Source organism: Zootoca vivipara, chromosome 2 (assembly GCF_963506605.1).
Source record: "Zootoca vivipara chromosome 2, rZooViv1.1, whole genome shotgun sequence".
NCBI classification, from domain to species: domain Eukaryota; kingdom Metazoa; phylum Chordata; class Lepidosauria; order Squamata; family Lacertidae; genus Zootoca; species Zootoca vivipara.
Window position 1 is genome coordinate 37374076 of NC_083277.1, and position 23085 is coordinate 37397160.

The window sequence follows — 23085 nt, forward strand, 5'->3', positions numbered from 1 at the left end:
TGAGGCTGCAAGCCTATATACGCTTACTCCAGTGTTAACTGCTTTTAAAGACACTGGGTCTTATTTTCAACTTAACACACACAGGATTGGGCTATGAAGGAGACTTGGAAAGGAAAAGAACAGTGCTAGTTAAGTTTTGCCCAGTGCCAATAATTACGGCTGAATTAATTGACTAATTGGTATGATGAATTGATTAATCACAAATTAAAGGAGTGGACTGAATTTTAATCAGGACCCTGTCTGGGGAAATGGAAGTCCTGTTCACAGATGATACTATGTCTCATGATACAATCAATGCTTTTAAAAGCATTTTCTTCACAATGCATCTTTTTTTGGGGGGGCGGGGTATTTAGCTGAGAAAATTTGCTAGCTTCATTAAACAACAGAAAAATATCAATTGAATCAGGGGTAATTATTATTTTAATAGGTTAATTAAACAGCCAGTTAGTAAAAAGCAAGATATATAATTTATTTTAAAAGCCTTTCATTCAATCAAAAGTAATGCTAGGAAGTGAAGCGTCATTCATTTTTATTGCATTTTTCATTGTTGCTTTCGTATATATTAAATTTTACTTTCGAAAGAGATCCATACACCTTGATTAGTGACCACAAAGCTTCATAAAGCAGTTTCAGGGTGGGAGGGCAGAAGATAAATAGGTGGGTATGTTTAAGGGGAGACGGCCAGTGGTAGACTTAGTTCATCTCTCCACTTCCCCTTTAAGCTGTTTTCATAGAGTTTCATAACAATAACTATCAATTGGTGGACTGGTGGGTTTCATGGAGGCAGCTGGTGAAAAGAAAATGGATAATGAGCCTAGTCCTATTCTGAAAGGAATTAGATTTCTGGTCTAACATTTATTTTCAGGAAATGCTTAATACCGATTCAGCTTCTGTGGGCAAAGTTAAGGCTGAGCAGATGCAAAAAGTGTGAGACCCTTGGCTTTTCAGGATATTGTCTCTTCAACTCCTTAGAAATACTTTACCCTGGCAGAGTTGCCAGCTTTTCTGTTGTCCCCCCTCTTGGGCCTTTCACAGCAGTTGGATGAGCAAAAATTAAACATCCCCCCCAGCACTTCCAGCACTATGCCAGGGGAAATTTCACCTTCAAAATTTATGCGTGCCAACCTTCAGAGAAAGGCACAGGAGCCGAGCCAGAAAGATGGCGGTGGGGAGGGAGAGCTAACTCTGCTTGCAGGTGGCAATGCACCCAGCCCCGCCAAATCCGTTTTCTTCCTCTTTAATGAAGTGGAAATGGCAGTGTGCAAATGTCTACAGACTTTGCAGTGCAAGGACCCATCTGTTTTTTTGTCCACAAGGAAAATGTTGCTGAAACCTGGGCAGTAAAACAGACCATGAAAATGTTGGCTGTGCTCAGTCTTGGCACATGTTTCAGAGACATGGATTTTAAATCCCACAATCGGAGATTCCCAGCTGTGTGGAAGTGGGGGACATTCTTGGCCATATTTTAAGCAGCTGCTTTGACTTTCCATCTTGACAAAGCACATGGCTTACATTTTTTTATTATTTTTAAAGTGGAAGTTTAGTTTCCTCTTCACAGGCACACAGCAATCCTAAATTTCTGTAAAGAGAAGGTGGGCTGCATCTGACCAGACGGAAGCTGTCGGGTGGATCTGGCTCACAGACCCTTGGCAGGCTACCCTCCCCAGATGTTTTCACCTTTCAAAAGCATAACAAGATTCCTTGCACAATCCCCCAGCAGCCTATAAGAGCAGGTGAATTAGTATAACAGTCCCCACCATGTGGTTCCACGGAAGTGTCGTGAGTCCATGAATTTTCTATCTAAAAGCCAGAGTTGAGAAGTGAATTTGTTTCTTTGGTGGTCATCTACTGTAGGGTTTAAAAAGCATGCAAGTCTCGGGGCACCTGTCCACAGGCTCTTGTAAGAGTTGCCTCGAAGAAGCAAAGATCACCAGTGTCGAAGCAATGATTCTTCAACATCAGCTTCGTTGGACTGGTCATGTTGTGCGGATGCCTGATGATCATCTTCCAAAGCAACTACTCTATTCCGAACTTAAAAATGGAAAATGTAATGCTGGTGGTCAACAAAAGAGGTTTAAAGGCTGTCTCAAGGCAAATCTTTAAAAAAAATGTAGTATAAACACTGACAACTGGGAAACACTGGCCTGCGAGCACTCCAGTTGGAGAACAGCCTTTACCAAAGGTGTCATGGGCTTTGAAGAAACTCGATCTCAGGACGCAAGGGAGAGGAAGGCACGCTTGGCAAATCCACACCGTGATCAACTCCCGCCTGGAAACCAATGTCCCCAATGTGGAAGGACGTGTGGATCCAGAATTGGCCTCCACAGTCACTTACGGACCCATTGTTAAAACTGTGTTTATGGAAGACAATATTACTTGGCTACGAGTGATCGCCAAAGAAGAAGATATCTTACGATGCAAGAAAATGTGTGCTGCCATGTTGCAACCGTAGATCAGTTTTCTTGATACAGCAAACTTTAATAGCAATACAGGATGGTGCCTGACACTGAGTGAGACTGTTGGTTGAGGTAGCTCAGGACGGTCCCACACTGACTTGCAGAGACTTCCAGGGTTTCATGGTTTCCAGCCCAACTGAAGATGCATGGGATTGAACCTGGGACCTTCTGTGTGCAAAACAGATGCTCTACTGCGGGTGTTGTTTCTTTTTGGTCCCAACATTGGCTTCCATTCCCTGCCTGCTGAGACACACCCCTAGAGCTCTGCTAGAGCAGGTGGGGGGAAGAAGTGGCACAAGGAAAAGAAAAACTGCTACATTGTGGAATTAAAAGTTTCCAGGTTGAACTCTATTTGTGTGGGAGACAAACTAGATGTGACGCAGCAGATCAATTGTTAGATCTTTGGAAATGTTTCAAAAGCAGCTGCTACGGAGACTTTGATGCCCTGATGTTGGAAGTGTTTAACCCTAATTTGCATAGCTATTTTGTCTATTTATAAGCAATTCCCATACTACATCAAACCACCTAGCTCAGGCATAGTCGTATTTTGTTTTAACACCAGAATGTTTCATTGTTGCTTTACAGCACAGTCGTACACATGTTTACCCAGAAGTAAGCTTGCAATACTAGCCCCACTTACCACACTGAATTCAATAGGACTTGCTTCTGAGTGGGCATTGGGGAGCTACCCTGTGCGATAAGTTTTACACTTTAATATTTATTTCTGACAGATAATTAAAAGTAAATGTTGATTTGAGATATATCTGAACTGGTAGCACTTAGGAGGCATCGGGGCAAGGTGGAACTCACCCCTTGTTGCATGCTGTCATTGGCTCGGTCCGCAACTTCGGAGACGATGAGCAAGGCAGCTGCAGTGGAAGAAAGCAGAACACGTTAACTGAGGTTCAGAAAAGAAAATATGTGCAGATTTTTAGGAGGAAGAATATATATCCTTCTTAGGTATGGAGTCTTGCTGAGGCCAAAATAAGTTGTACTGCCTAGGAATCAATGCTTTTCAAGGAATACATGTTCAAATTCCTGTTCAACCATTACTTTGGTCTGGGAGCCTTAGACAAGTTGCTACAGCTCAGCCTCACTTCTACAAAATGAAAGCAACATTCCTATTGAACAGGGGGCTATTGCACATTTGTCTCAGTTACAGTTATTGCAAATATACACTATATGTAACGTAAAGGTATAAGGTAAAGGTAAAGGGCCCTTGGATGGTTAAGTCCAGTCAAAGGTGACTATGAGATCTTGCTATTCAGGCCAAGGGAGCCGGCATTTGTCCACAGACAGCTTTTCCGGGTCATGTGGCCAGCATGACTAAACTGCTTCTGGTGCAACGCGACCCCGTGATAGAAGCCAGAGCGCATGGAAATGCTGTTTACCTTCCCGTTGCAGCAGTACCTACGGTATTTATCTACTTGCACTGGTGTGCTTTCGAACTGCTAGGTTGACAGAAACTGGTGTCAATACACTGGATAAATTTACTTGAATAAATGTGAGTCAGTGAACAAATGCAATGGTAGAGTTCAGACTTTGGTGGTGTTTTTAAATTTTATTTTTTAAAGCAGAATATTGTGTTTCCCTTTGTTCAAACAACACATTTTGGAACCTTCTAGGTTTCGGATCTGGCCACAATCTGGCATATGTAACTGCCTATACTTTGCACAAATCCAGAAGACAAAACATATACTGTACACTTTGGTTGCAAGGCATTAAGAATGCTTCAAATGAGAACACTGCACAGTAAAATCCCTTTCATGGATTCAGTTTTCCATATAAATCAAACTGAATAGTAACAACCAGTTCTTGACCATGAACATAAAACCAACTGCTTTTCAAAGTCGCTTCAAAAAGTCACATTGAGTTGCCTGCAGCAAGAAAAAGTGACTAATAAATTTAACAAATAAAAGTAAATTATTACGAGGGCCATTTGCAATGCAAGCCTATACACGTCTACAGACAAATAAGCTCCATTGAACACACTGGGACTTATTCACACTTAAGTGTATATTGGATGGCGGCCTGACAATTCAAAGTGTTGTCACTACTCATGATCAAAGTTTCAGATAGTAAAATTATTTCATGTTAAGTATTTGGTCACCACATACATTGTTTATTCTAAATATCTAATATGACCTAAAATAAAAAAAATTCCTTCAGTAGCACCTTAAAGACCAACTAAGTTTATATTTTGGTATGAGCTTTCGTGTGCATGCACACTTCTTCAGAATATGACCTATTTTGAGATCACAAGGAACTTAAAAACAGAGAACAGTACACGTTTTGATGAGTGAGTGGCCCCAAATGACATGAACAAGAGAGGTAATTTATCTTAAAATCAAGCTGAGATCTGAGTACAGTGATGCTGTTTGTTCACAGACTTCTTCCTGGACAAACAGAGACACTAGCTATTTATTAGGCAAAATAAATATTTATTATTATCATTTTTAAAATTCTGAATTACCTTGTGTTTCTTCATACTCAGCGGAATCAGGACAAAGGTTATTCAAGTAATCTGTGGGGAATCAATCAGATATAAAGCAGGTAGTAAGTCTCAAATAAATTCCTTTTGATCCACTCTAAACACTAAACCCTTAATCTAGGTGGGTGTTCAGCCCAGATCTCAGACTGGTGGAACTGATTCTGTCACACTGAAGGCAGCAAGCCTCAGGCTGCAATCCATTGCACATTAACCTGGGACTAAGCCTAAGGAACATAGTGGGATCTACCTCCAAGTTAACATACACAGGATTGTAAACCACACTAAAACTAAGGTTTAAGATCAGGTTTGCAGTTTAGGAATGTTCTGTGAACATAAGAAGAGCCGGCTGGATTAGGCCAATGGCCCATCCAATCCAGCAACCTGTTCTCACAGTAGCCACCAAGATGCCCGTGGGAAACCTCAAGCAGGATCCAAGCATATGAGTGCTCTCCCCTTCTGTTGTTTCCAGTAACTAGTCTTCAGAAGTTGTAGAGGCGCAACATAGCCTTCATAGCTAGTAACCACTGGCAGCCTTCTCCATGATTTCCTCCAATCCTCTCTGAAAGCCATCTAACAGCCTCCTATTCCATAGTTCAACCACTTGTAGACCTCAGTTTTCTGTTCCCAGGCAAAATGCTATCAAAGAGGGGGCCTGGCAGATTTCCCTAGGCAGAGAAGTTCTGCATCCTATGTCCCATAATAAAGATGGCCCCATTGCACTTCAGAAAGCAGCAGGAAATACAAAAAAAGGGTTCTTCAGTTGATTTAAGTGGATGGACAGGATCACAAGGGAGGAGATGCTCTTTTAAGTAGTGGAGAAGCAGAATAGATAAGAGATAAGATAAGATAGATACCATAAAAAACTAAGCAAAAAGACAATGACCATCCCATAAAAAACTAAGCAAAAAGGCAATTACAGCCACACACACACGTAAACACACACCCATCACAACTCTCAAGGATGCATGAGGACATGCATCATTTTCCTATACATAAGAAGTTTTAAAAGTTTCAGTTCATTCAAGAAGATGCCAGTACAGTACTAGGGTAAGAGTCAAAAGAATGGGATTTTTAATGGCAAAATTCCAAACTGCCTAAGATAATGGAACAATCCCCCCCCCCGATGCTCCCCCCCCCAGATTAATTATATTCTAGTTTAGTTAGAGTGGATACTCCTATGAGGGATTAAAAAAGAGATAAACACAAACTTATTCCAAATTGTGAAATTATGTTTAACCCAGTAAAGCAATATTTAATCCTTGACTGTATGCGACTTGATTCAGATTACAACTGCGCTGAATTAATGAATACAAGTTGCGTTACTGATAGAGGTTTATACAAGAAGATGAGGGAATCTGTTATTTCTGGATCTCCCTGGACTAGGGGAAGAGCTGTTGCAATCACCACTTTGCAATATCTGTGTAGGCTATACGCAAAAGCTGTCACTGGGGACTTGAGGCATTGCTTATCCCTGCTGGATGAATCATTGTGGTCTACGGTAATTTTCCCCAAATGTGTATGGGAAGGCAGAAGCACTGCAGCTGTAGTGCTTTGGCTGGTCCTCCTAAGTGTATCCTGCAATGAATTTTATTACTCTTGTTTGGTAATACAAATGAGAGCAACAAGGCTGGAATGATAGGCCCCTGTCAGGAGGAGATGCAACGGTCCTTTAAGTGGGGGAAAGGGGTTCCTCTGAGCCCTTTTCAGCAAACAAACATTCATCTCCCTACTTGGAAAAAGAGAATTAAGGCAAGAGAATGTGGCTGCAAGCCACTAGCCAGTTACACATACTTAAAGTAAATGGGGCATAAGCATGAATAGCAGCTTGTACAGATGAAGGAGGTGTGGACCCAAACAACTGCAGAGTTCAAGACATTTGCTTGACAGGAGCAAGGGCAACAGGTTGGATCCAGAGTCACAGAAGGAACTGCAATCAAGCTGAGGTTCCCACCAGAAGGAGGAGGGGAGGCAATTTTTTGTCTCCTTTTCCCTGCAGTCCGCATAAAATCTCCTAAACTTTAGGATTTCAAAGCCCACTTGAGCAGCTTTTCAGAGAGCAGAGAGAGCTACAGGGGAAAGGAGCAAGCAGCAAATATTAGCCACCTCTCCCTCCAGCAGTACAGTTCCACGAGTGGTTCTAAGTCAATGATTTTTGAGGTCATTTGAGGTCATTGTTATGTTCTCCGGAAAGTTGACCAGGGATCAACCAACTAACAGTAAAGGTCTTCCCACTTACAGAGCACATGCACTCCAGAGTATCTGTGTTTCTTGCTACCTGAAAAACTTTCCCCTCCCTTTTCCTAGCAAATGAAATTGACAGAAAATTTCTCATTTTTGTTGACTTAAAGTTGGACAGGGCAACATAACATTGAACTAGTCCCTAAAGAATGATCCCTTTTTTTTAGATCAGTGCAGACAGAGGAAAACCTTGTTAACACCCAGTGTCAGACCTGTCCACGTAAGCTGTACTGATGCTCAGATCGGGAAAACATATTATAATATCTGGTAGCAAATGGGAGTGTGACATTCACAGGGCTTGTTATACAGCAGGCAAGCTGTTTACTGGCATGCTATATGCCAGCGGTGGCTAGCCAGTGGCTCTCCAGATATAGTTGGACTCTCTTTCCCATCAGCCCTAGCCAGTACAGGCACTGACCTAGAATGATGAGAGTTCTGGTCCAGCAACCTTTGCAGGGCCACAGTTTAACCACTCCTGCAATATGTGAATACACCAAACTCATCTCACTACTACTCCTACTCCTAATTTTATTATTTATACCCCGCCCATCTGACTGGGTTTCCCCAGCCACTCTGGCCATTTTACAACATAATTTTACAGCAAACAAATGTTAAGTTTAATGTGCTAAACAGATGCATGGACCTATTAAGATAGTTGTAGTGAACTAACGTCCCCTTGCTTAGCATCTGTGGAGGAAACCAAATCACCCAGCAAAATCACTTATTGGCATCTGGTAGTCACTTGTGCTGCTGTTCTTGAAAGAAGAAAAAACAGGAACCACTGGGAAGACGGCATTTCTTTGGACTTATGATCAATGTACTTGGACCAAGATGAAAGTACTTCTAATCAGTGCTGTGAAGTTCTCTTCGGGAAGTTCCCTTTGTTCTAGTCCATTGATTTCAGTTCTTTCTAATATGTTCTGAAGTTTTTTTTACCACTTGCTGAATATGGGTGGGATTTCTTCCCATTGCCTGCCCCCTGAAAACTTCATCGCAGGTCACTCTCTACCAAAAGACATGGGCCACCCCCACCACCCCGGTTGCTTGCCCATCTTTATGCCTGAAAAGCTCCATGGCTGGAATTCCTGTGGACTCATCTGGCATGTTATGTCATCTTGCTGGTCCTTTGCTTTGGGATGAGGTTGCTTTCAACCCAGCCTGCCAGGCTTTTCACTTTTCTATTCTTCTTTGCTCTCCTGATGGCTTCCAGGCTTCCAGCAGTGATAATGAAGGTGACATTTGGCAGGCAGAAACATTGGGATTACAAATACAGCTTGACACAAAACAAGGGATGCTAAACATTCATGGGGAGGAGCGGGAGCATAGGATCAGGCCTTGTTCCTGACATACATGTGTTCAGTAGACTTTGGGAACAGATCCTGTGTATAAGCAAGTGGCTTCTGATCATGAGCCTAGCCCATGTGCACAAGGTCTGTTGTCAGAGTCCATTGGGGATGAGATCAGCTACCGCACTCTGTTTCCTTCCAATGCATGTTGGCTGCCCCTAGACTTGTCTGAGAAGGAAGGACTATAGAGTTTAATACAGTATTTTCTGATTGGCATAAACTCTACAACATCTCAGATGCATGACTTTCCTCACACTCCTGCAACCTTTTAAAGTGGAGAAGACAATAATCTTACGTATTGGAAGGTATGTTCTCTGCCACAGAGCTACAGACTCTCCCCTCCGTTTTTCAGTGGCGTTGCTGTCACTGAGAGAAATCCACGATAACATTGACAATGGAAAACAAAAGGTTGAAATGTTTAAGTCAAGTGTGTTATGAGTCACAAGAGTTACTGGGATTCTCTCAGAGTGTATGGGATTCTTGCTCTAATTCATTCTGCTTCTGCCTCTTCAGATTGATTATTGCTCTGTCAATGCTTTGTGGAAAACCCAAATTGTTATTTGCACCGACTGAGCGCTAAAAAGCGGTTCCTCCTGGAGGAAGACAGTGGGACAAGAGGACATGCGGATAAGCTCTAGGTTGACTTTCAAGGGTGATAACGCCTGAGGATGACTATAAGCTAAGAACCCAGCAAACAGAGGACCCTCCTATCATGGGAGTGGCATGTTTTATATCTTGCTTACCTGTGAGGAGCACATGGTACTGGAATATGCGCTGCACCACTTTCAAGAGCTGATGTTTCACATTCAAGGGACTGCCACCACGAAACTGCTGTCCTCAAGAGAAGGAAAATAAGAAGGGTGAAGGTCAGAGCTCAGACATCCACAATCAGAAAATAATCAGCCATCCATCCAGGTTCACACGACTGGCAAGAGAGACATTTAAAGCGCTGTCAGAGCAAAGATGTGCCCAGGTAGTCTCCAGGAGCTGACAATTTTCCCACAATATTTCAAAATGAAACTAAAACCCAATATTACATTTTAATAATGATTATTTATATTTTGGTTGATAGTCAAAACAGACTTCAGAATTCAGACTCCATGCGACTGCAGATTTCAAGTGACCCTTGTATATTTTTGTGGCTAAAGCTGGTTGACTGGAGCCAGCTGGAGGGTTCCTGCCACAAGCAGCTTGATATTTATAATGCATGAGTATCTCAAGGCTAATATGAAATCCAAGAAGTTTCCCAGAAGAAGTTGACATTAGTGCTGTGCGCAATCCACAGGGCAAGTGTCTCTTCACTTGGGCTAAAAGGTCATGAGTATACTGTGGGGGCCTGACATGAGCTCAGTAGCTAATCATAGGGCTAGCAGAGAAAATAGATGTGCCTTCATGACTATTTGACACATCTGGCGAGATGTGGCCCATTGACCTCAACACTGTTCTTCTCTATTATGACATGCTCACGAATGGTATTAAAAAGTGAAAGGACCACTTTCCTTTGGAAAAGCAGGCAGGGATTACCGAGGTAAACACAGAGCAGGAAGCAGGTCCGCTCTTTTCCTTTTAATACAGAATTTCTGGCAGAAGTTTTAAGATGTAGTAGCAAATGAAAATTGTTTCATTTCCCCCAAACAGCAGCTCTGAATATAACCAACAGCATGGAAAAGTATACACAGTCTTTGGGGGGGGGGGACTAGGCTTGCCATAAAGGTAAAGGTAAAGGGACCCCTGACCATTAGGTCCAGTCGTGACAGACTCTGGGGTTGCGGTGTTCATCTCGCATTATTGGCTGAGGGAGCCGCCGTGCAGCTTCCAGGTCATGTGGTCAGCATGACAAAGCCGCTTCTGGCGAACCAGAGCAGCACACAGAAACGCCGTTTACCTTCCCACTTGGAGCGGTACGTATTTATCTACTTGCACTTTGACGTGCTTTTGAACTGCTAGGTTGGCAGGAGCTGGAACCGAGCAATGGGAATCCCCGTCTCAGGGATTCGAACCGCCGACCTTCTGATCAGCAAGTCCTAGGCTCTGTGGTTTAACCCACAGCGCCACCTGTGTCCAGGCTTGCCATAGCATGGTTCAAATAGCAGAAAGTATTTTGTCACAGAGCTGAGTCAAGGTGAGGGGAGTTGTGTAAGTTATCACTAGCAGAGACTCAAAACTGATGTCGAGTGCCGTATTTTGATTATCTTATTGTCTCGGGGGGGGGGGAATCTGCTCCTATTTTTTCTAATGTAACTTATCTTCTTTCTTTGTAAACTATTTTGAAAACATTTTTTGTAGACAAACAATAAAATAATATCTCGGAAGGCAGCGACATGCTCAAGAGCTCTACATATGGGCAGATTCATATAGGAGGAGATGGTTCCACAAGTAGCTTGGTCCCAAGAAATCCATGGCTATGAAGCTAACAACCAGCAACTTGAATTGCACTTGGAGCTGAACCAACAGTTAGTGCAGCAGGTCTCTTTCTCTTTGGCGATCACTCGTAGCCAAGTAAGATTGTCTTCCATAAACACGGTTTTAACAATGAGTCCGTAAGTGACTGTGGAGGCCAATTCTGGATCCACATGTCCTTCCACAGTGGGGACATTGGTTTCCGGGCGGGAGTTGATCACGGTGCAGCAGGTACCATAATGGGGTCACATGATTCCGCACCGACTGAAGTTTCCAGCAGCCTGTTACAGCTGCCCAATCACTGATGTAACACATGCATCTATCACTCATGGTAATATATGAGAGGGCTTTTTCTGCAAGGGAAGCACTCACTGCTCCAAGAGCTTGGATTAGCTCTCTCTCTGTGTACTTAGGTTCCACCAGTGGTTGAATAGTTTTTCAACAAGCCTTTGATCCTTGCCGCTGCTTAAATTATTAGATGTTTGTTCTGGCTCTCTGGATTGTTTTTCTACATTTAATTTTGGCCATCTGTTTGTTATCTTAAGGCTGAGTTTGTGTGTTTTTGGATCCTCAATGTTCTTTAATTGTACTTGTCTCGCTATGTTGTGGGTTGCTTTGTAAAGTCTCAAGCCTTGAAAACGGAATGGAAATATCTTGATAGGGAAACAAACAAGTAACGTAGAAATAAGCATCTTGTTACTGCAACGACGCCTCCCTCCTTTTTCCAAATCCAAGAACAAACTTCAGCCAAAAGTTAACAAGGGTCACCTGGCACGGATGAACTATGAAACAGGTTGCGACAATCCAGGCTGCCTTGGCCGGCCCTGGAGCCATTAAAAATGAATAGCCATGTCTCTGATGGGACGACGTTGCCACAACTTACTGTCTCATCCGTTTGCTACTTTCCACCTAAGTTTCCATAGCAGCTTCAACAAAGGAAACAAAGGAGAAACCCAGGGAGTTTGCATTAGAGTTGCTAGCTCCTTTTCTAACAAGTGGAACTTAGGAACATCCAGAAGCTGCCTTATACTGAAATGAGACCATTGATTCATCTGAAGGAGCGTCTCCACCCCCATCGTTCTGCCCAGACACTGAGGTCCAGTGCTGAGGGCCTTCTGGCAGTTCCCTCACTGCGAGAAGCAAAGTTACAGGGAACCAGGCAGAGGGCCTTCTCGGTAGTGGCGCCCGCCCTGTGGAACGCCCTCCCATCAGATGTCAAGGAAATATGCAACTATCTTACTTTTGAAAGACATCTGAAGGCAGCCCTGTTTAGGAAAGGTTTTTTTAATGTATTTCTAATCTCCTGTTGGAAGCCGCCCAGAGTGGCTGGGGAAACCCAGCCAGATGGGTGTGGTATAAGCAATAAATTATTGCTGAGGCTCCAATACTTTGGCCACCTCATGAGAAGAGAAGAATCCTTGGAAAAAGACCCTGATGTTGGGAAAGATTGGGGGCACTAGGAGAAGGGGACAACAGAGGATGAGATGGTTGGACAGTGTTCTCGAAGCTACGAACATGAGTTTGACCAAACTGCAGGAGGCAGTGCAAGACAGGAGTGCCTGGTGTGCTATGGTCCATGGGGTCACGAAGAGTCAGACACGACTAAACGACTAAACAACAACAAAATTATTATTATTATTAAACTCAGCATTGTCTATAGTAAATGGCAGTGGCTCGCCAGAACCTCAGGCAGGACTTTGTCTCAGTCCTACCTGGAGATGCTGGGGATTGAAGCTGGGACATTCTGCACGCATAGCAGATGCTCCACTACTGAGCTGCAGTTCTTCCCTGAGATATCCACCTGCTGCTGCGGCTTTTCTTGTCATGGATTTGCGGTGAAAGGGGAAGCGGCGTCTGTTCAGTTTCTGATCCTCACCATCACCATGCAGTGATAGCCACTTCAACACAGCTGTCTATTGTCCACTCGGTGCTGTTCATGCATGGAGGATCTTCTCAGCATCCACATAATGCTGTCCTCATCAAAATGCCACTCCATATTTTTCTCCACCTCATTTCATCCAGATTTGCAAGATTCGCATCCCCCATCAAATTTTCAGTGGAAATGGCAAATACGGAGAAAAAAAGGGGGAAAGGGGGTGTCATTTTGATGATGGTGTGGACGCTGTGCAAAACCTCCATGCGTGAGCAACACCAAGTCCCCCCCAAAACCTGCCATAATTACCTAATTACTAAAGATGCAGCAGACAACCTTTTTTTACTGACCAAGCCTTTGGCATCCCCATATTCAAATATTTCCAACTTTGCACACACACAAATATCTGAACAGGATCAGGATCAGTTTCAAAAGTGATACAGTGGTACCTCTGGTTACAAACTTAATTCATTCCGGAGGTCCATTCTTAACCTGAAACCATTCTAAACCTGAAGTACCACTTTAGCTAATGGGGCCTCCCGCTGCCGCGCGATTTCTATTCTCATCCTGAGGTAAAGTTGTTAACCCGAGGTACTACTTCCGGGTTAGCAGAGTCTGTAACCTGAAGTGTTTGTAACCTGAGGTGTTTGTAACCCGAGGTACGACTGTACAGGAGAGATTTGCCTTTCTTCCAGCACCATCCCTTTAAATGAAGTTACTGAGTGTTATTCCTATTTGGATACTGTTGTGAGTGGGGAGAAGATCAAGGATACAAAAACGCGAAGGGAAACCCAAACCCACAGGAAGCTTCTGAGTTCAGATTTACGACTCCAATAAAAATCCCATTAACTCCAATTGTAGCGGAACTGAGGGGTAACACACCAAGCTGAGATAAAAGCATTAACACGGCAACTTTTATCCCTTACTTAATAGTAGGGTCTGTGACGTTCCTGTGAAATACATTCTGACCCTGCTTCCTGGGGCATTGCGAGGGAGATGGGGAAAGGGCAGAGTAAGAACCATTGATCTGAAACACACCAAAGGCATCTTCAGAAGAGCTGTACTGATTTATGTGCCACACAAGAAGAGCAGGATTAAGGCAAGACTCCGCATTAATCCCAAGGGAATAGAGCACATTCAACTGCCAAGCATAAACTCAGAGAGAGTCGGGACCTTTCTGGATATAGGGTCAGGCACTAATTTAGCTCTGAATTGGTGAACTGGGAGGACAGTTTAGGCATTCATATCAGAATTAGGCAAGGAAGAATCTGAGAGTGTATTACTGGGGCTAAGATCAAATCCCTCCCACCCCCACAAATTTATGTGGTGAAAATGGGGGGGGGTGATCCCAGAAACAGTTAAATCTTCCTTTTTTAATTTTACATTTTTCCTATTTTTCCATTGCTGCCTATGGGGACATTAAAAATTGAACTTTTTTTTATATAAAAAAAGAGGAAGCCCCCACACTAGTTTTCTGGATCTCAGCATGCCCCAAACACAACATTCTTCCGGGACATGGTGGTAGCATAGCTGCCAAGTTATCCCTTATTTTAAGGGATTTTCCCTTATGCTGAATAGGCTTCCTCGCGAGAAAAGGGGAAACTTGGCAGCTATGGGTGGTAGTAGGGAGGAAAATGGCTGCTTTTTTAAAAAAAGTATGGCTGCTGCTATCTTTTTGTGGTAGCAGCCATTTTCCTCCCACAGTGCCCCAGAATGCTGCTGTATCTAGGGTATTCTGAGGTCAGAAAATGGCAGTGGATTGGTTGCTGAAGGAAATGTGTTACTTTTTGCTGGTGACAAGAAAAGGAAGAACAAAAACCAAGACCCTACTACTAAAGGAGAGCAGCTCCCTGAATTTGGCCCCTATTCAGGGTCATAATTTGCACCTGGTATCTACACTACACATTTATACAGGCTTTATACCTGTATAAATTTATACCCTTCTAACCGTTATGGTTTCCACCAAAAAATCCTTTGAATTTTAGTTAGTGAAGGGCAGAGACAGAGAGCCATGCACCTGTCAGTCAGCTAATGTCATATGATTTAAATCACATCAGGTGATTTAAACTTCTGGGAAGAACTCTATATATGCTCCCGATGAGTCCTTTGCAAGTCTCCCTTGAATGCAGCCACAGCTGTAAAGGAAGATTGATTCCTCAAATTGAAAATGGCATCATATGACACTAGATGATGGACATGGTGGGCCAAACCATGTCCTAGGCCAAATGGGGAGGCCTGGCAGCCCCAATGAGGCCCATGGGTCAGACGTTCCCCACTGCTGGTGAACGGACTGACAATTCTCTGTTACAGACTTGGTAGGATGGAAGTGTTTGGAACACATACAGTATTGTCTGCCCTGCAAATATGACCCTAGAAAATGCGTTTTCAAATAAGAATCTATGTCTAGAAGGCTTTCAGATGAACCAACCCCATATGTTGTTGTAAGTGTAGAATCCCATAGTCTTCTCACAGTCAATGAATATTCAGCCCCTGGCATAGCTGCCAAGTAACCCCTTTTTTTAAGGGAAATTCCCTTATGCTGAATAGGCTTCCTCGTGAGAAAAGGGAAAACTTGGCAGCTATGGCCCCTGGGGGAGCAGAGCTAAGCCATGTGCTGTTAGCACATCTAAACCTCCTTCCTGTCTTTATTCTAACGGAGAGTTCTCAGTTTCTTCCACTTTACCCTTAGACACTGCTAGCCCCCTCACAAAATTACAGCTTCCAAGGTTCTCTGGGGAAAGAGAGTAAGTATTAAACCAGATAAAGTCTGTGGTATGAATATGCTCTGAATATCAAACACACAGAGATGCATTTTGTGAATATATCCCTGCTGGTGAGAATACTATCACGAACCATTCATTTTTATTGGGTCCAAAGTCATTGCCTTTGAGACAAGCAGTTTTTGACTCTAGTATATCGAACACTTGGGCAACAAGGAAGTAGAGCCCACATGATAACCAAGTTTGAGATAAGCCCCCAAAAACAATTATTGCAATTAGAAGTATGCCTTTCCGATCGAACTCCATTTTTAGACTTCATTTTTATATTTTTGGCCTCAAGAGTTCAGACAGTGAAATATCCATGGGCAAATGTTGACAAACGGTCATTTTAATGAATTATCATTATTAATATTTCAGATGTGCTGCAGAGGGAGACATAATCCATATCTCAAGGGCCTGGCAGCCCAAGCCACATTAAAATACAGCAGCCAATTTATCCTCGTAACCTTTTCTGTCAGATAAGTAAATATTACTACCTCTCCTCCCCTACCTTTTACAAATGGAGAAATGGATATATATTAAGGCTGACATTGTGTGCATCACCACCAGAAGCAGAAGTGTCACTGTGCCAGGAAGCAGAAGAGAGGGGCAAAGTTTGCATTAGCCCCGTTCAGGCATTCTAAATTCCTTCTACACTGAGCCACGAACGCACTAGCCCTATGGTTTCCCCTGTGACGGCTGGAAAGATAACCTCTGAGACTGCTGGCAAGTTAGCAAAAGCCAGGTTGCAGGACAGAAGATGAAGGAATTACATGGTCCCCATACATTTGGTGTCAGGTATGGAGTGCACAGTAACAAGACAATCCCTGACCTAGAATTCTTGCTGCTTCCATCTCCCATAGCTGCCCACAGTTATGTGAGAATGGATGATCACACATTCATTGTTGTTGTTGTTTTATTTTAGCAGCCCTTGCGTTTCACACTTAAGTGCACAAGCAACCCCAGTTCTTCTCACTTGAAGGTGTGCATGTGGATCGAATAGGTGCTTCTCCAGACTTAACCCTCCTCCAAAGCTATCCCTGAACTGAGTCATCATAAATACCCCCCCTCCATGACCCTTTCTGAGCTCTGAAGGGAGGGCACACAAGGAAGGAAGGAAGGAAGGAAGGAAGGAAGGAAGGAAGGAAGGAAGGAAGGAAGGAAGGAAGGAAGGAAGGAAGGAAGGAAGGAAGGAGAAGAGAGTGAGAAAGAGAACTACAGGACAGTCGTAAAGCAGTGTGAGGAAAGGACTGTGGGCTCTTACCTCAAATTCCCGGACGACAGTATCCAGCTGGGAAGTTTTAAGGCGGGCTTCATCCAGCAAAGCCAAATTCCTATCAAACTGCATAATGTAAGCCGTGTGGTGAATGAACCTGGATTCCCTGGAGAGGAAAATCCCAGCCACTTTCTGGTGATCCTCCCTAAAGCCACATCAGGATAAACAAACAAACAAACAAACAAACAAACAAACAAACAAGGAAAGGTTACGATGTTTGGGGCTTTTTCATTTAGGAAAAAGGGAAGTAAGAGAGGTCATGATAGACTGAGGCATATGAAGATCATGTGTGGTGTGGAGACAGTGGATAGGGAGGCGTTTTTCTCCCTCATCATGCTAGAACCCAGGGTTATCCAGTGATGTAACATGCTGGAAGACTAGTGTGCAGACAAAAGGAACACACACACATGGAATTCACAAGATGTGGGGATGGCTGCCAACTTGGGTGGTTTTTTTTTAAAAAAAAGGGATTAGACAAATTCATGGAGGATAAGGCTCTCATTGGCTACTAGTCATGGTGGCTGTATACCCTGTCTTCAGCACTGGAAGCAATATGTCTCTAACTGCCAGTTGCTTGGTAACATGAGCAGGAGGGTGCTATTACCCTCATCTCCTATTCATGGCTTCCCAAGGAAGCCATATTAGCCACTGTGGGAAACAGCAGAGGGGTCTTTGGTTTGGATCTGTCCCACCTCTACTGGATGCTGCCCACAGCCATTCCCATTTATCAGCCCTGAGCTGCTTTGTGAAGAACAGGCCTTTTTAATACTCCAGGTCCACACATGATGGAACACACCTATCTGAAGACAGTCCACTGGACACATCTGGTGGCTCAGCAGAACCTCAACAAACCTCCTGTTTGGGGAGGTGGCCCAGGACTGTGAAAACAAGGATTTTGTCAAACGTCCAACAAGCACAATATATGGTTGGTGGGCTATTATTTGTCTTAATGGCAAATAAATAGGTTCTATATATTTAAAATGTTGATATCCCACCCTATCCATTCAGGCTCCATGTGGCTTTTACCCATCTCCTTTCACTTACACAGATACTGCAGAAGGTTATCTGTGACCTCCTTTCTTGTTATCGGGATCCCAACCCATAGCTGCCAAGTCTCCCGTATTCCCCGGGAAACCCCTGTTTTTCCAGCCGTTCCCAGCTGGAAAAACTGGGTTTTTTTGTTTTCCCCCAGTTTACTTACCAGCCGGGGGAGGCTCCTTCTGCGCATATCTGGAGTCTCTGGACATGCGCAGAAGCGATTTCTGGCGTGGCGGCCATTTTGGAAATGGGCAGAGCATGCTCAGAAGCGACTTTCGATGCTGCTCTGCCCAGTTCCAAAATGGCCACAGTGCGACTTCCGGCGTGGCGGCCATTTTGGAACTGGGCAGAGCAGCATCGAAAGTCGCTTCTGAGCATGCTCCGTCCAGTTCCAAAATGGCGGCAGCACTACTTCTGGTCTGCCAATCCCTTATTTTTCCGGCAGGAACTTGGCAGGTGTGACAAATTGAAGCACTTTTGGAATGTTTATTCCTACCCGGCTGGCAAAGAGTTAACCCACCTCCAGCCTGACTGACATAGAACTCTGATGGGGGCGGGACTGTGCCCGGTTTAAAAGGAGGGAGTGTCGGTTTGGTCAGTTAGGAGGGAGAGGGAGGAGGGTGTGGTGGCTTGTATGAAGAAAGTGAAGAGGCTAGGAAAACTTAAAGTTAAATGTTTGACTGAGTTTTTTTTTTTTGTACAACTGGAACAAGGCAAATAAATACATGACACGTTAAAGAAACACTTATGCTTTTAAAACAATAAAACTTCATCTCTGTTTTGCCAAAAAGGTTCGTCCTTATTTGTCCAGCGAGGTACCAGGACTCACAGCCGTGGTGGCTCAAGAGAGGGCAAAACTCACCTCAGGCAGGGAGGTGGCAGTTTGTGTCCTGGGGTTACATGGGGGGAGGCTTTGTAGGGTAACCTGAGGCGCCAAGAAGTTGCCAGAGTGAAAAGGGCAAACTTTTACAGTGGGGAATCCAACTGAGGGAGACCCTTTACTGTAGGCAAGAGGTTATTCCATCGGACAGCCTAGAGTTCCCTAAGGTACCAGGCCACGTAAGCTGGAAGGCTCTCCTTACTAAGAAACCCACTAGTAAAAGGGGTTTATTTTTGAGGCGGCAGGAGAAGAGGGTGGGTGTTTTCCCCTCTGGATTCCTGTGCCGCAGTGATAGTAAGAGAGAGTGGGACACTGGTCGTCACAGCAGGTATGTCCCAACCTTCCAGCAAAATGTTCTTTAACTTAATGGTAGAGGAAACATATCTGGAATCTATTGAAAATGAGGTCATTCAGTAGCCAGATATATAATGCCTGACTGCATAGCATCTGGAGTTATTACATATAATGCTACCATGTTCTTGCAACAGATATAATGTAAAACCTCAGGGTGAAGGATAGCCTCTTAGCATTCAGGGTGAGGCCCACAGGGGCAAGTTGTCTCACATTTGGTTACTTTTGATTCTCCCTCTATTCAAAAGAAATAGGTGCTTGGTTTTCCTAAAGATTTCAGGATGTCAGGAAATGGATGCCATCCTGAGATGGCATAAAGGCCTTGCTAAATCACTTACCAATTGAGAACTTTTTCTTCCAGCTCTTCCAGTATTTCTTGGTGCAGTTTGTAGATTTCTGGGATCTCATTCAATCCTTCCTTGAGCTTTGCTTCTTCGTGGTCATTGTTATCCTCATCTCCCAGCACTTTTAAGACAGCTTCATAGAAATCCTGTGTGCGCACAATTCAGAATATCATCTGTAGGCAGTTGCCAAATCCTACTTGCATGTTCATGACTACCATATTCAAAATCTATCATTCAGTGCCAAATTTCTTGTCTCTGCCTTGGTCATTTCTCTTCCTGACTGTTTGCTTTCCATACCTCTTGTTGCCTCACTTTTCTTCAGCTAAGTTAAGGTTGACCCAAACCATAATTTTCCGATGTCACACAGTCCTCTTGTGGGATTCAAGAGCTCCCTTGTCAACAACTTGAAAACCTTTCAGAAATACCCTTAAAACAGGGTGCAAACTTGACACAGAGGCATTGTGTGAAATGTGAAATGTCACAAATGAGAGAACTAGACCAGTTGGACAATGATTGTCTCCTTGTTTGTTGCTTTGAACCACTTTTAACAATGCTAAAGAAAATCTTTTCCCATGAAAACAACCTATCTACTTTTGTATCACCACAATAACATTACCAAAATCTATGTATTAGTTTCCTTAATTTTATGCATCAATTTTCTATCCCTAGTCTTCATATTTAAAGACTTCCTACTGTTCTGCTCCAAACTACATTTCAATTCCATCTTTCCCTTAATCCCCTTTGTAAAAAACAAACAAACCCTAATGCATTATGGTCACCCTTTGTTCACCTCATTGACGCGCCCTTTTATACTTTCTTCAGTACTGCTTCCTTGCCCTACAACATCTGCCTTCGCTAAATAAATCCTTCCTCAAAACAGACTTTATTATAGTCTTGTTTTTCAAGATAACAAATTCCTTGCACATCCATGTGGAAAACTGGAATTTCAGTTCTGTCTGCCCTTATGCAAAAGTCAAGGCACTTAAAAAAAAAACCCTCCCCTAAAAATTATGATAGTTATGTACTCCCCTTCGCCCCATCATAGAGATGTAGAGCCAGCACTGCTGGGTTTAAGATGCAATCATATTCCTGCTTACCTGGAAGTAAGTCCCTTTGGAGTCATTAGGGCTTACTTCTGAGTAAACATGTATAGGATTGCACTGTTAAGGTCCCTAGCATGAGACGGAATCTCTTGGAAGTGAACAGTGTCACTGTTAACACCACCAGCAAACACATCTGGAAAGGCACAAAGCAGAATGCATGCTATTTGAAAAGAGTGTGAAAGGCATGCAGCAGTTTGCTCCCCAGACTTTCAGAGCCCAGGGATCTGAGTCATCTTCTCACAGATGATTGTTCGGTTTCTGCAGAGACCTGCAGGCCAGTGTCTATCGGAAAATATATAGCTCCAAGGCATTTCAATGGAACCAAATCATAAATCACTGTTCATCTGTCCTTTTTGTAATAAGCATCTTGCCTCACTGCTAGCCCTTGTTAGTAGGGCTTGTGTTGTCACACATCAGCAGGTCCATTCATTCCACAAAACCCGGCAGCAAAAACAAGGCAAATGGGGGAGAATGGTGCCCACCAACAATAACCCATAGCAATTGTTTTGCCATTGTTGATTTTTAAATGTACGTCAAATGGGACTGTGATGTAATTCAAGTTGTGTGTGTCCTTTTGTTCTGGTAAAGGTAAAGGGACCCCTGACTATTAGGTCCAGTCGTGACCGACTCTGGGGTTGCGGCGCTCATCTCGCGTTATTGGCTGAGGGAGCCGGCGTACAGCTTCCAGGTCATGTGGCCAGCATGACAAAGCCACTTCTGGCGAACCAGAGCAGCACACGGAAACGCCGTTTACCTTCCTGCCTGGAGCGGTACCTATTTACCTACCTGCACTTTGACGTGCTTTCGAACTGCTAGGTAGGCAGGATCTGGGACAGAGCAACGGGAGCTCATCCCGTCGCGGGTATTCGAACCTCCGACCTTCTGATCGGCAAGCCCTAGGCTCAGTGGTTTAACCCATGGCGCCACCCGCGTCCCTAAGGAAGGCTGAGTTTCAACCAAATTCCAACTCTAGGAACTGTGTTTGGTGAAAAGGTTAAACACTGGAATATACGATGATACGATGGCTCTGAGCATCTGCATAGCACCTTTCCTTCACCATAGACTGCCCTTGACAAAGGTTTTCAGCCTAATGGTATATATTTGTGACTATTTGTGCCTAGAAAATGCTTGGTGCTACTAAATACAAGCTATATTGTTTGAATAGTAAGCAGCAGAGTAGCAAAAGCACTCCCCCCCCCACCTTTCACTTCTTTTTCCTTTGATTCCCAGATAATGCATTGATGCACATAAGACATGGCACGAGTTAGGCATGTTGCTATCAAATTCAGGGACCTCTATCAGGGCCTCACTGGGCTTCCATGAAACACTTTTCTGCCACTTTAGCACGAGCTAAATAAAACTTCATTCCTTTGGTCTGGGTTTAGAACCACTGTCTGGCTATCCAGGTTTGGTTGGGAGGCTGGAGTTACTATTTCCATGTCTTCTTTTTAATTATATGATTTTATGCGGAAATGGCAAATCTGGATTAAATAAGAAAATGCCTGATGAGGGTAGTGCCATGTGGATGCTGTGCATATTAAACTGCTGTGTTGAAGGGCCCATGGACTTGATGACCAAAACTGAGCCACTCTGTTACTGATGATCTCTGCTGCGCCTCTGGTATCCTGCACCATCCCATAAATCTATGCCCTTCTTACAGTAACAAAACATTGCAGGGTTTGTGCAGAGAAGCTAGCCGAGTATTTCTACTGTGCCTGGCAAGTATCCTGAAGAACTATTCATAAATCTTTCTCTTTATTCCCCTGGAGCGGATACACTTAGAGAGGAGTCTGAGCCAGGCAGCTGGGTGTTCCTCATTCTGGCCCGCGCGAAGGCTCTTGCAGGCAAAATGTCTTCTTTTCTGCCAATCTAATCTTTATGGGGAAAATAACTGGATCTTTCGTTGTCTACAAAAGTAAACGCACACCGGAGGGAACTGGAAGCAAACTGTAAGCTTCTGCTAGCACTGGACGACCATATGGAACCACTTAGAAAAACATCTAGCACTTTCCCAAGTCTTCCTCTGCATCCCAATAAACCATGGAAGTGCCTGGAGATTTTAATTGCACAAGAAAGAGGAAGGGAGGAAGAACGAGCAACCGAGAGAGGAAGAGTGGGACCTATTGACTGGAAAGCCAGCATGAAAGAGATGTCCTCTGAAAGTTGCAGAGTTTGAAAGCTCCCTCGTTGATAGCAGTCGCAGCAGATGTGGATGTTAGGAAGCTTCTTGGTTTCATAAAAAAAAAGTTTTATCTGTCCTGATCTGACCTTCCTTTGCTGTTTATACACACCAATAACTCTTGCAACAGACAAAACTGCCTGGAATATCACAATGACACTGTAGCTATTGCTAATACAGTCGTACCTCGACTTACGAATGACTTGACAACCGAATTTTTCGACTTACGAATGGGGGCAATGGCCACGCACTTACGAATGTCTCGACATCCAGAAAAAAAAACACGGTGGTTTTAGATAGGGATTTTTCAACTTACGAATTTTTAGATAGGGTTGCTTCGACTTACAATTT

General features: G+C 43.7%; 1 protein-coding gene across 3 annotated transcripts in view; it reads right to left on the bottom strand.

The window, feature by feature from the left end:
* Positions 1-23085, bottom strand: part of FGD5 (FYVE, RhoGEF and PH domain containing 5) — a 141972-nt gene that overhangs the window by 32114 nt on the left and 86773 nt on the right. For 2 of the 3 annotated variants that reach the window (XM_035106525.2, XM_035106522.2), the window contains exons 6-10: positions 19447-19598; positions 16828-16984; positions 9275-9362; positions 4930-4980; positions 3267-3325 (exon numbers count right to left, since the gene is read on the bottom strand). In XM_035106525.2, the coding sequence (XP_034962416.2) occupies positions 3267-3325; positions 4930-4980; positions 9275-9362; positions 16828-16984; positions 19447-19598 (507 nt within the window). The remainder of the gene's footprint in view (positions 1-3266; positions 3326-4929; positions 4981-9274; positions 9363-16827; positions 16985-19446; positions 19599-23085) is intronic. The other variant, XM_035106523.2, reaches the window with a different exon arrangement.